Source organism: Colias croceus, chromosome 22 (assembly GCF_905220415.1).
Source record: "Colias croceus chromosome 22, ilColCroc2.1".
Lineage (NCBI taxonomy): Eukaryota > Metazoa > Arthropoda > Insecta > Lepidoptera > Pieridae > Colias > Colias croceus.
This window is the reverse complement of record NC_059558.1, coordinates 4,890,260-4,904,332: the sequence shown is the minus strand read 5'-3', so window position 1 is coordinate 4,904,332 and position 14,073 is coordinate 4,890,260. Positions and strand designations below refer to the sequence as shown.

Sequence of the window (14,073 nt, the reverse complement as noted above, 5' to 3'; positions counted from 1 at the left end):
TCAATATATTTATTATATTTATCTAACTATAGATCTGACCATCGTTCGTGCAAGGCTATTCGCGGAGATGCCACAGTACTGTATACTAAAGGGGCTGATATTTGGTCAGTGTTCGCGCACCACCATTATTTGGAATATTCGTATAGTAGAACAATTGATGATCTGGATTATGATTTTAGGTAAATATTATTGCATTTAATGTAATTTGTAATTGTAATTGTGTTTATTTCACCACTTGCTTATAAAATCCACGATATCTTCATATACTTTCACTTTCTTGATACCATTTTTTTTCATTGATTTCCTAAGTGATGCCATTTTACACAAAACAAAGTTGGAAGATAAGCTAAACAGAACATAACAGGTACCTATGAAACTACCTGTCATTACCATTTTATATTACTTGAAACCAGGATTACGGATTACCTGGGAGAATTACTCGTCTCAGGATTACTCGCTAGTTGGAAGACAAGCCAAGCGTTCCATACTATGGCAAACCAAATAAAATATGTTTTTTTTTCTTATATTTTCCAGGAAAAATAAGTTTTACATAACAGTAAGCAGTACGGAAGAACTTATAGAAGTGAATCGTAACCAGAAATCATACACCATAACTGCTATAAGTAACATTGGTAAACCTACTAAGGTACTGTGATTATCCAATTGGAATTCTACAAATATTTTAACGAAATCAAGTATTGTTACCAAGTGAAGTTTTTTACATCGTAAAAATTTATTGTGTTAATTACCTACATATTATGTTTATGAAACAACAAAAAAGAGAGGTATAATATTTCTTTTTTGTTTTTCAGGTTTCTGTAGACTGGATAACAGGGAATGTGTATTTCGTAGATTCTAAGATTGCAGCAAGTCATGTGAGAGTGTGCAACTATGCTAAGAAAGTTTGCGCTCGGTTGCAAAAACTACCGTCAAATGCTGAGGTGAAATAATTTTATTTCCTTTTCTTTAAGATATCCTTAAAAAATTATCTTCTTGCTTACAATTTCCGTATCTTATATCCAACTAGCACCATATCCCGTTTTCAGCCGGTTTGACGTGGAGAAAAGAATATTATATAATACTATACTAGACTTAGTTAACCAATTTTTTGACGTGACAACGTCTTAAATTAGGTTGCGGCTGGGAGTCACTTATGAAAAAGTGTAACGCTCGGTAACGTTACGATGAGTCACCGAAAGAGGCACGCGGGCATGGTTAGCCCGCCTAAAACTTTCGCCCGTATACCGACTTTACAGGCAACCAATTTTTTTTTAAGTTGCTTATTTTTCATTGTGAGGCAAAAATTACATATTTTGTGAAAATACGAAAAATAAATATGATTCTTATAAATTTACTATGAATCATAGGTATCATCACTCGTAGTAGACCCAACCAACCGTCGAATGTTCTACTGCATAGTAGAATCACATGAGAGCTACGTACGATCAGCTTCTCTCACCGGCAGAGATATATCTGATATAGGAACTGTGGCTAATTGTTCTGGATTAGCAGTAGATGGGTTTAAACGGATGCTGTATGTAATGGATAGCCATACAGGCTTTTGGAGAATCAGTTATGATGGGAATAATAGGTAAGTTTTACTGGGAGTGGGACTGGAGTTACATTGCATACTTAATAGGAGAGACTTCTGTAGATCTAGATAGCATCAAAATGTAACTACCCATACGCAGGCAACACTATTTCTCTGTGCTGACAAAATGACATTTCACGCATAAGTATGCATTGACGAGTTTTTACTCGTTAATTAACATGAAACTGAAAGAATATAATAAATTCGATCGCTCTAGCAGGTCACGAGTGGCTGAGTTGGTCAGGCATCCGCCCCGGAATGGCGTGAAAGGATGCGGGTTCGAGTACCGCCTCGTGATCGAATTTTTTCTATTCTTTATAAATTTATAAAATAATTAACTTCAAAATATCTTCAAATCTTGCCATTCCAACCTATACATATATATAAATTATTTTTTTTAACAGACTCAACATACATAATATTGTATTTTTTTATTTCAGAGTATTAGTTATCAAAAACAACGCACACATTCAAAATCCGCACAGCCCAGTATTATTCGAAGACCACATTTATTTCCTAGACAACAACAAGCTAAAACGTTGTTTATTATACGCTGCAAAAACTTGCGAAAATTACTTCCATTTAAATGCGTCTAATTTTATTCTTCACCAAGAAAGCGTACAGAGGGATATAGATGTGAAAAATTCGTGTGTGAATTATAAGTGTTCGAATGTGTGCGTAATGGAGGCGAAGCCGATGTGTGTGTGCGCAGATGGAGCGTTGGCTGCTAATGGGAAGTGCCCGTTGTTAAAGCAAAATGAGGTAAGTATTGTTCTTTAAACTTAAATATTAAAAAATGTTTGTGGTCAGTATACATTTGAAAAAGGGCGGTAAACTGAAAAATCGAATCATTGTTACAGGTAATTATGTTAGGGAATAAATGGTATTGGTGATTTTTTACGCACTTGCATTGCATTTTATAATGGGTTTACCTTTTAAATATAGTTAGTTGAATAGAAGAAAAGTTATAAATAATATCTTTTTTTTATACTTAACATTGAGATCCTTGGTTCTTAATTGAGCATGTAAATATTTGAATTTTAAGCTTACATATTTAAAGCTGTAATTTTTATAAATTTTAAATAAGCTAGTTAGGTAAATATTTTGCATTCTATCATAATAATAGTTATAAATGTTTTTTTAATAATAACGTGTTCCTAACTTTCCAGCTTCTAATGATAAACGGCCAAATCCAACAGGACCCGATACGCCATTCCGTCACATTTACACTCACTATCATAGTACTTGTGCTATTCGCGATTTATATGTGCGTGTTCGTGCATTACCATTTCGTTACTAAGTGTAAGAACCGTAATGGGACTTATATGCAGTGAGTACTTAATGTTTTTTAATTTAATAAAAAAAAAACTGACAAATCGATTCCTCTTTTTGGTATGAGATGCTTAACGTTATATTTGAATTGCTAAGTTCTTACAAACCAGCAACAAATATAAATAATAAGGGACATTGATATGCGATTGAATTATGCAACTGTACATTGTACAACCATTGAATATATAATTAATATAATATTCTATGCGTGGCACAAAAAAGAGGCATTCAGCGTTCTACACACACAAAGAATAATGAGTATTAAATGGCTCAATCTAAAATAATGTAATCCTAAAACTACATATAACCAAATCTCTTTTTCAGAGTAAGATACCACAATAGACCCGATGCCATGACCGACTTCACGAATGCGTTTGCCGAAGTGCCAACTGCAGGGTAAGTATTTTATGATATAATTAAAAATTATTAAGGATTTTAAATACTTTTTACAACTTCTTTAAATGTATGTACCCAATGTACCAAATGTACCTAAAAAAAAGTTTACAGTGAGATGTATTATCAAGTAATGCAAGGGAATTTGTTTAATGTGGTATATAATGTGAACATTTTACAAACAGTTTATAGTTCGTCTTTGTTATTATTGTTTACATTCATTATTAAAATTTAAATAGCTATTTTACTCAAAAATTTCGCTTTGTACCCACACGTTGAAATGTACCCTAATATATTTTACGTATTTATACCCTTGTGAGTATATTTACGTAAAATAACGACACCTATGACTAAATTACCTATGTATTTGTTTTGTTTATGTTTACATTTTTCAATAAATAGCGTTAATTAATGCCCAAAAATACTTTCACGCCTAGAACACCTAACCGAGTTTGACGAAATTTGGAATAGAGACACAAATAACTTTGGAAATTGGGTACACTGTTGTTTAATATTGGGTACTTTTTCTATATAAAAGAATTAAGCTTGATGCGAGCGAAACGTGAGGAATCCTTAAATAATAAAAGGTATTGTCATATTTATTCTAAGTTCAGTATGTTTTACAGAGGTATTGGCCATCAATTCGTTAACCCGCTGCTGTACGTCAGAACTATGTGGCAAGATAAGTTCAACAAAAACAAGCCTATTGTAAGTTTATATATCAAGCAATAATTATTATTCCGTCGGTTTTCATTATAAAAATGTTTTTGAAGTAAAACTTCTTTATCGGGGTTGGAAAAAAATTTAGTGTTACATTTTTTCGTTACGCATGACATTTTTCCGTTACGCGCCATCTTTTTCTTATCTCTACCACGCGTGATTCGAGTATTTCTGTAAAGTTGCATATTATAGTAAATTATTTTTTGAAAAATAAGGTCATAAAGAAGTTTTACTTCTTACGTTACTACGTGTGTACACTAGTACACGCACACATTTTTTTTCTTTATTTTTATTATAATTCTTTTGGCATTGAATTAGTATAAAATTACAGGTTTATTGATTTAGGATCAGTTTGTTTAAAATGAGGGTAGATTCAAGTTATCTCACTTTTAACAAATTGTGTACTTGTAACCCAATGTATGTACCCAATGTACTTAATTGTTCAAATTAAAAATTAAATTAAATTAAAAATAAAATTAAATAAAAAAAAAATGTAATTAATTCTGTTCTATTTCTAACATTAATACATGCAATAAATGAAAGTTATTCTCAAATATCTTGAAATAATACAATATATTTATTTACTTTTACAGGGTACAGCTGGTCTCACTTTCGACACGCAGCAAGATTTATCAGACACAGAGTCTGATCTAGATTTAAGAGATACAAAACAAATGCTACGAAACAGATAAATATAATTTTTCGTGTTATTAATAATTGAAAATATTTTTATTTGCGTATTTATTCTGCAGGCAGAATATTTTATTAAATTTTAATGTTATTTATAAGAAATGAATGTTATTGTTATGTAAAAATTGAATGAATTGTTTATAATGTTCATTATATTAAAAGTTCTGGATTATATTCATTGTTTTCATCCTACTATCCTACTTAATATTATAATTACCTAATGTGAAAGTTTGTGAGGATGTGTGTGTGTTTGTTACTCTATCACGCAAATACTACTGAACCAATTACAATGAAATTTACTAGCACACATATACCTAAAGGGTAACATGGATTAACACATAGAATAGGCTTTATCCCAGAAATCCCACGGGAACTATGCGGGTTTGTTTTGAAAACGCGGTTACCCATAAACCTAAAACATATTCTCTATCAATATGTCATAGAAAGAAATTAAAATAAAACAAAAATAAAAAGCGAAATAAGTCTAATTAGAGAATTACATATAATAAGCAAGCAAATAAATCTATTTCCACAATTTCTTGATGGACATATTCTTCTCCGAGTCCTTCTGCATGACCTTGGCGACTGCCATTTCAAAATCTTCTTGAGTGACATGCACCCTTCTCTCCCTGAGGGCGTACATACCAGCCTCAGTGCACACTCCCTTTACCTCTGCGCCAGACGCACCAGGCATCAACTCTGCTATCTTACGCAGATTGATACCTCTGGTCAAATTCATTTTCCGTGAATGAATTTTTAAGATATCCAATCTAGCCTCTTCATTTGGTGGGGGGAATTCAATCTTCCTGTCAATACGCCCAGGTCTGAGTAAAGCAGGGTCAAGGATGTCAATTCTGTTGGTCGCCATGATGACTTTAATGTTCTTAGTGGCTTCAAAACCGTCAAGCTGATTCAGCAGCTCCAACATGGTTCTTTGTACTTCGGAATCACCTCCACTGCCAGATTCAATACGAGATGAACCAATGGAGTCAATCTCGTCCATGAAAATAATAGAGGGAGCATGCTCTCTAGCCATTACGAACAGTTCTCGTACCATACGACTACCTTCACCAATGAATTTTTGCACCAACTCTGAACCAGAAACACGGATGAATGTGCATTCAGTGTGGTGAGCGACTGCTCTCGCTAACAAGGTCTTTCCAGTACCTGGCGGTCCATACAAGAGTACTCCTTTAGGTTGGGCGATACCAAGAGCATCAAATAACTCAGGATGTTTCACAGGCAGTTCAATAACTTCTTTAATTTCTTTGATTTGTTTGTCCAAACCTCCTACCATTTCATAAGTAGAATCTGGGACCTTTTCAACCATCATCAACGATACCAAGGGATCGACTTTGTTTGGTAGGATTTTGTGTAAAGTATAGCTCTCATTACGTAGAGCAACACGGCAGTTGGCAGTGACATCGTTAATATCGACGTTTTTGTCAAGATCGACAACAAACTTGCCTTCTGGATGTACTTTTACCAGAACTTTCTTCTTGTCCATAGGTTTTACGACTTCTCCAACATACGACCCCTGCTCTTGCAAGAGCTGTAGTTCTTCACGCAGCATACGCACCTTGGCGTTCAGTTCATTTCGTTGAGCTTGCAAACGGCGTAAATTCTGAGATTTTTCGGCAACAATTAATTGCAACTCTTCAATCTTTGTTATGTAGTACGGGCGAAATCCTTCACCCTTTACGGTGTCCACCTCCATTTTAGTCAGAGTCATTGTTGAATTTTATTGTTTCAACATGGATGATACAATTAAATAACACTGAGTTTATCCAAAATATCAGAGAAAAATACAAGCAAACGCTGAGCCAACCACTCACAATGACAATTCAACACTTCCGATTTCCGACGAGTCACGCCACAGATTATCAATATCGTTAAAACACTTGTATTATAGATAAAAATATAGAATTTTGTTCTAGCCTTCGAGTTATTATTTCAACGAATAAATCAAGTATTATGGCGTTTCGTAAATATATGTATTTACATTAATAGATTAACGCAGTTCATTAAACAATGACCTACAAATAAACGTAGATTATACGAATATACCCACAAATATACCTATCTACCGTCATTCGTCGTAAAGTTTCTGTGGGGCTGTCAGGTGTGAAATGGTAAATGTCAACAATGTCGTTTTGATTAATTTATCAGTTTATTTTTCTTATCAAAATACTGTAACTTCTTTACTCCAAATAGCGATAATTTTTATCTCTTTTCACTCCAATATAAAAAAATCGTTCACAGTTTACTTCGTTGTCCTGAGTACATGCAGATCTAATAGTTAATAATTATTTTTATCAATTTTAATGGCAATGGAACTTACGACAAGATTTCGTACATTTCACCGGCTTTTTCAAAAACCACTTGGAATTGTATCATACCAAAGGTGTTCTCATAGTGTTCCAAAAGAAATTCCCAATGCTGACTTATTGAATACATTCAATCAAGATATTAAAGCTGGTAAGTACTTAAAATTGCATAATATTATAGATTGAGATTTACTGAAGTACCTATATTCAGAGCCCTACCACAATTACAAATGTAAAAAAGTTATAAAACACTTTGATAAAAAAATATATTAATTATTAAAATACCTAATAAGACTGACATTATTTTTATAAAAAATCATCTTAGAATATTGAATAACAATATCAATTAATCACTGAAAATCTGTTTTCACGAAAACAGTTAAAATAATGCGTCAATTGTGATAAAAATATGATAAGATAGATGTTCTGCTATTTATAATTTATGTGCCCAAGATGACAGATTATAGGATCCTATTCAAATGATCTATTTTTCATTAATATGAACATGACTTTGACAAAATTTTAAACTTAATTTCTATGAAAAAGTATTAAAAATGTTATGTGAATACCGCACATAATTATGAATGGAGGATAGGATCCTATTCAAATGATCTATTTTTCATTAATATGAACATGACTTTGACAAAATTTTAAACTTAATTTCTATGAAAAAGTATTAAAAATGTTATGTGAATACCGCACATAATTATGAATGGGTGTTCATGAGATAAGATTAAATAGCTTAATAAGATTAGTTTATGCTAGAACTAGCTTTACTAGGGTTTATTATTTTTCTATTAAAATTTTATGTAATTTAATGAAATGATATACTTCATCAACTTCTTCACAGACTTATACAGAACTTAATCAGAAGATATTTATTTTTCCTGTTTAGCTTTTTATCTTTAGTATTAAGGCTGTTTATTATGTAACAAGTCCTATAATTATATCCATTGTTACCTAATATCTAACAACTTAACAAGTATATATCAACAGCAGGAAAGATAATAACAAGAATTCCACAACTATATACAAAACTGCTTTCATTTTCTGTACTATACACAGAAAGAAACTTTGTTTTATACTATGTAGTGATAAAAGAGCCTATTACCTCACAACTTTTGTTATCTCTGCCAGATAAACATACGTTTACAGTACTCTAGAATAATATTATATAATATACAATAATGCAGAATAATAAAGAGATTGATTTGTGATAAGGTCTAGGTGACCTTATCACAAATCAATCTCTTACTGGTCCAGTATATTTATTGATAGCTTTCCACACGTAGCTTCGCGCACATAGTCAAAGAAAAACCAGCATTGTTCCTGTTCTTGGGGATAACCACAAAATAATACACATTCTTTTGCTGTCTTGGTACCTAATTTCATCAAATTAGTTCATTGGTTGAGGCGTGAAGTAAAGACAGACAGAGTTACTTTCGAATTTATAATAGTAATCGTATTTGTAATATTATAGTAAGGTTAAATCTTTTTTATTTTTCTAGGTGGAGTGGTGCCAGTATTCCGTAGAGCTCTATTATATCCATCAAGGGTTGCGGTACAAGATGAACAGGGATCGTACACATATGCAGGGTTATACCAGGCTGCCAATAAGCTTAGTCAGGATATTGCTGCACAATTGTGTAAGTATATCTGTACTGTTATACATATATGATGGGCCCTCTTCACAAAGGGCAGTAGAGGCAATCGCGATAGTGTAAAGGCCATAAATAAATGTCCTTGATCGGCCGTCATTGTAGAGGATTTCATAATCGACGTAATGGCTGCAAACATTGACTATCATTTGTTATTTTATTATTTTTATTAAGTAAGTAGTATTCAAGTACAAATATTTTATTAAAAGCAATAAACATTTTTTTTTCTAGTGGGTGAGAAAGAAAGAACAATTTCATACATGTGCGGTAACAATGCCTCACATATAATCATACAATGGGCTATCTGGATGACAGGAAACATTGGTAAGTTTTTTTATTATATATACATACTACCTTTCACTGCGCGGCTTCGCTCGCTTTGTAGGAAACTTATTAACATTATAAACTAAAAGCTTTCTCAAGAACCATTATACGTCTATGTTTTAAAAAGAACCACTTCAAAATTCGTAGTGCAGTTTTAAAGAATTAAGCGTACCTACTCTGGGACGGACAGACAGCGAAAGTGACTTTGTTTTGTGCTATGTATGGATGTGTAGTGAATAGAAAGTGGATGAATAGTGATAAGAAAGAGAAGTAAATTAATACTTCAATTGTATTACTTTTCATAAGTTGTGGAATAAAAAGTCAAAGCAATAGTTAAGTTTTGTTGCTGAGTTGGTAGGTGCACTCTCCTACTACATTTATTTTTTATAATTATAATTATGTACAATTCTTTCATACTTCTATAAGATAGTTGTTTGTCAAAAAGTGTATTTTTATCAATTCATTCTTTATCTAGTATCTATTGATTAAAGTTTTACCGTGCCATCTTATACATATTTCAAATGTTACGAATCAGTCGTAAATAGTAACATTTTATCAATAATTATCTAAATTCTAATTCATGTTACGCACGCTATTTACTCTTATATATTGTGTTAATATTTTTTTAATAAAAAATTGAAAATTTTACACATGATACGGTATTTAAACTTACGCTTTTCCTAGCTATGCCTAAGACGACTATTATTCCTATAACTTAACTTAAGCTAATAATTCTATATAGGTAAAGGTTCAATATAGAAGTTACTAGTTAAATATTGAATATGTATCTACGTTTAAATGTTCTCTATTATCGGTTATATATCGGTTTTCATTATTTTCTAGCTGTCCCTCTCACACCTATCCACCCACCGGACATGCTCAAATATTTCATCCAAGACAGTGGCTCGAGCCTCATCATATGTACAAAGGAACACGAGAACTTGCTCCGTCCTATAGGTCAAGAATTCTCTAAGCCACTATTAGTATCGAATAGAGATAAGAATGAAAATGAAGAGATACCAGACAGTTGGAAGCCAGAGGCTGGTTTGAACGAAGCGGGGCCAAATAACTTGTGGTACGGGGGAAAAGATGCTATGTTGATCTATACTAGTGGTAAGTAGAATGAATTATAGTTTGAGATATTTATCAGTTTACAATATTTGTTTCCATCGCAGATTATAAATCAAAATATAAGTACAATCTTATATGGTCAACGTAAAAAAACACAGTTGCAGAAATCAGTAAACATATTTTTAACCAACTTCAAAAAAAGGAGGAGGTTATCAATTCGGCCGGTATGTTTTTTTTTATGTATGTACACCGATTACTCCGAGGTTTCTGAACCGATTTACGTGATTCTTTTTTTGTTCGATGCGGGATAGACCCAGAAAAATTTTATTCGGATAGACCCAGTAGTTTTTATTTTATGAGCATTTTTGTCTGTAGGTATTTGTGAATTTTGCAAGTGCAAGTTTGAAGTCGGTTGTTTTTAACGCAGTTATCACTTGTACAAAGTATGTATGTAGGAATTATTATTAGTAGTATGTAGGATTTATAATAATTAATTAAAAATCTGAATAAAGATTAAAATGAAAACTGGTAATTTAAAAACCTACAGTGAATCAGAGATCAAAAATTTAAGAAAAGTTTAAAAACACTTTATTTCATTTAAAAAAATCTTCGAACCCAGGAACAACAAGTAAACCCAAAGGCGTAGTCTGGACGCACAGCATGCTGAGCACTCAGATCTCAGCATTACACACAGCCTGGCAGTACTCAGCAAATGATGTAGTATTACATACATTACCGTTACATCATATACATGGACAACTCAATTCATTGAACGCGACTTTGGCTGCTGGAGCCAAGTGAGTACAAAAAACAAAAAAAATAATAATATTAACAAAAAATAAGGAGTACAGTATGCTGCGAACGCAAATAGCAGCAATAAACACAGCTTGCAACTACTCGGCGCATGACGTGTAACATATATACTCTGACTTAAATTATAAACTATAGACTATTTTTTCATATTAGTTGTTGTTCTATTCATTCTCTTCCTAACTACCTATATACATATTTAGAAAATAAAATCATGGCATAAAATCGCTCTGTTGCGATGTGACAGATAGACAAACGCTTTCGCATTTATAATTTTATAAAAATAAGTCAAAATATTTCTTATTTACAGTCTTATTATAAAAAAAAAATATTGTGATTAAAAGGGACTTTTTTTCCTTAGTGTCGCGAGTCCAATTTGCAGTTAACCTTTTTTTTTGCCCTTTAGATTCTTGTAACTGACGATTAGTAAATTAGTAACTATCCACAGAATCCGCATGTTACCATCGTTCGCGTCGCACACAGTATGGTCGCAGCTCGTGGGCTCTCAGGACACGCGAGTGTCAGTGTTCCACGGCGTGCCCGCGATGTACGCGAGATTGGCGGCGGATCACGGGACTATGTTCACTGGTAACATTTTATATTCTTTTTTCAATTTTTTCATGAAATTTTTGGAGGGAATTTTTTTTTAAACGTCACAATGTTCAGTGCTTGGTTTGTGTACAGTGCTACAAACTTAACTGACCCGGTGGCAAAAACTGGAACTACGTGCCGCCATTTTGAAATGTCACATTTTCACAGACTTTTCATACGGAATATTTTGTCGACATCAGTGACACCGTCACCGGGTCAGATAAGTTTGTGGCACTATACGTGTGTTTTTTGACGTGACAACGTCTTATAATTCGATAAAGCCGGCTGCACGCACGAAAAAACATGACTCATGCGGCGTTACCTCGCTCTGAGGCATTCCGTAAGGCTTGAAGTGCAAGCGAGAGCGCGGAACGAGCGACAAAGAAGCACAATCGGCCTTAAGACATTGTCACGTTCAACTATCGTCAGTAAACCGACCTTACAGACAACAATTTTTTTTTTCGTGGTGGTTCATTTTTTGGTAATTCTTGATGTTAAGTTGTCTATGGGCACAATTAGTGGACTTTCAAGATTCGCGCGTGAGTTAGTTCCGATAGTAGCATTACTATGATCACTAGTACTAGACATTTTTTGTTTTTTGACCTCCCCATACCGCAGACGCACATACCTACTAGATTATCCAACAATACTAAAAAAACCCTATATTTTTTAACTTTCAATAAAATAAATATCTTAATCTTAAAACAATCTTGGTTGTTCTGTTTATTTTAATAAATATATTTTTTAGACGCCAAGACGAAAGAGTACGTGAGGTCCACCCTCAGCAAGATGCGTCTCATGTGCGCGGGATCTGCGCCGTTACCTGAAACACTATTCAATAAATGGGAGGAGGTAAGGAATAGCAAACAAAATAAAAATGTAATAAAAGATAAAAAATAATATCTGTAAATGAGCTTTCTTTTCTATAATTCTTCGTATAGGCAAGTCTTTGCACTGTATCGATAATACAGAAATCTATTGATAATGAATACAAATAACGGTAAAATTATATTTAAAATGTTAGTTTATACAAAACAAGATACACATCTAAATTATAAAAATAATATTGCGATCAAAAGGGGTTATTTTTTTCCCGTGTCGCGAGTCCAATTTGCAGTTAACCTTTTTTTGTCCTTTATTTTCATATAACTGATGATTTTTAAACTTTTTAACCCCTTTTTTATTCCTTAACTATTTTTCCTATCCTCCAGATATCCGGACTCCGTCTTCTCGAGCGGTACGGCATGTCTGAAGTCGGTATGGCGCTGAGCAACCCGTACCGGCCGATCAGCGCGCGGTCAGTGGGCCGCGTGGGGACAGCGCTGCCGGGGGTCAGCGCGAGGATCGCGGTCAGCGCTGAGAACGGGCTCGAGCCGGTGCTGACTGTAGCGTGCGACGCGCCTGACACACAGGTGAGTGGGTATAGCAACTAGTACTGGCTGGTCAGCGCAAGGTCAGCGCTGATAACAGGATGGAGATAGTGCTGAGAAAGAGCTGTTGAGATGCTGATTGTGGAATTATCTTATTGTCTTCAGCTAGTTGTGTGTATAGGAAATATAAGTCATCTTTTTAGGGTTAAAAAAACAGAAACCTATTTCCATAATCTTGAAATTTGGTATGAAACAACGTTTAACAGATAAAGGAAAAATATTGTGAGAAATATAAATTTTACAGCGTATAATATAAATAAAAAAAAAAACAGATAAGTATATACTATATACTATTTTATATATACGGAACCCCCGGTGCGCGTGTACGACTAGCACTTGACCGGTTTTTAAATTATCTATTTTTTTGTGAAATGTAATCAAATTAACTCATCTCTGTTTGTTTAAGGTGATTGCTACGATCTGTTCCCAGCCAATGTCCCGCTAGATGGCGCTGAATTCTACATTTCTAGTTTATTTGAGTTTTTGCGTAATTGGAAAAGATTAAGGTCGTAGGAATAGTCATGGCGATTACTGAATATTATATTTTATTTAAATATGTCATATCATTGCCTTAAAATCCACCCAATTCGGTAAAACCATGCGTTTTAACATCTGTCATTGCATACAGGGTCGTTTACACACACAGACGTATACAAAAATGATAAAGATTGAACTCTAGATGGCGTGAATGTAAAACAAGTTTGGCGTGTATGTATTTGAGTAGTTAGTAGCATATTATATTCTGAATTTCTGATCCATGCCTATTCACTCAAAACTACCTAATAACACTAATGATTTGTAACAGTAAATTATTTCAATAGGTAGGTATTTGAACATTTCCCAACAAGACGTAAGAATAATTATTCGTAGGTATACAAGATACCTACAATAACAAATCTAATACACTATTTATTATTTTATTATTTACTAGCGGTCCGCCCCGGCTTCGCCCGTGGTACATGTTTACGTTTTCTCTCCATAAGAAGTAAGAACCATCCTCGTACTTCAAGGAATATAATAAAAAAAGAATTATCGAAATCGGTTCAGCCGTTCTCGAGTTATGCGCTTACCAACACATTTTGCGATTCATTTTTATATTAGACTAGCGGTCCGCCCCGGCTTCGCCCGTGGTACAT

The 14,073-nt window shown here is 33.6% G+C and overlaps 3 protein-coding genes across 3 annotated transcripts in view; 2 read left to right on the top strand and 1 right to left on the bottom strand.

The window, feature by feature from the left end:
• The window catches only part of LOC123701983 (prolow-density lipoprotein receptor-related protein 1), a 35,216-nt gene extending 30,420 nt beyond the window's left edge, over nt 1-4,796 (top strand). Inside the window, exons 27-35 of the mRNA XM_045649615.1 lie at nt 33-179; nt 535-646; nt 813-941; nt 1,368-1,591; nt 2,032-2,353; nt 2,761-2,921; nt 3,248-3,319; nt 3,943-4,024; nt 4,630-4,796. Coding sequence (XP_045505571.1) covers nt 33-179; nt 535-646; nt 813-941; nt 1,368-1,591; nt 2,032-2,353; nt 2,761-2,921; nt 3,248-3,319; nt 3,943-4,024; nt 4,630-4,728 — 1,348 coding nt within the window. The 3' untranslated portion in view covers nt 4,729-4,796. The remainder of the gene's footprint in view (nt 1-32; nt 180-534; nt 647-812; nt 942-1,367; nt 1,592-2,031; nt 2,354-2,760; nt 2,922-3,247; nt 3,320-3,942; nt 4,025-4,629) is intronic.
• A 399-nt stretch (nt 4,797-5,195) lies between these two features.
• LOC123701872 (26S proteasome regulatory subunit 8) lies at nt 5,196-6,554 on the bottom strand. The gene has a single exon (XM_045649457.1). It carries the CDS (start codon nt 6,456-6,458, stop codon nt 5,250-5,252), a length of 1,209 nt encoding a protein of 402 aa, XP_045505413.1. The 5' UTR covers nt 6,459-6,554; the 3' UTR covers nt 5,196-5,249.
• Nucleotides 6,555-6,878: 324 nt separating this feature from the next.
• Nucleotides 6,879-14,073, top strand: part of LOC123701869 (malonate--CoA ligase ACSF3, mitochondrial) — a 12,976-nt gene continuing 5,781 nt past the window's right edge. Inside the window, exons 1-8 of the mRNA XM_045649451.1 lie at nt 6,879-7,204; nt 8,562-8,699; nt 8,943-9,035; nt 9,879-10,148; nt 10,726-10,903; nt 11,365-11,504; nt 12,256-12,359; nt 12,719-12,919. Of these exons, the coding sequence (XP_045505407.1) occupies nt 7,051-7,204; nt 8,562-8,699; nt 8,943-9,035; nt 9,879-10,148; nt 10,726-10,903; nt 11,365-11,504; nt 12,256-12,359; nt 12,719-12,919 (1,278 nt within the window). The 5' untranslated portion in view covers nt 6,879-7,050. The remainder of the gene's footprint in view (nt 7,205-8,561; nt 8,700-8,942; nt 9,036-9,878; nt 10,149-10,725; nt 10,904-11,364; nt 11,505-12,255; nt 12,360-12,718; nt 12,920-14,073) is intronic.

Coding starts and splice junctions, on each gene's coding strand:
- LOC123701872 (XM_045649457.1), bottom strand. CDS start 6,458: ATGACTCTGACTAAAATGGAGGTGGACACCGTAAAGGGTGAAGGATTT.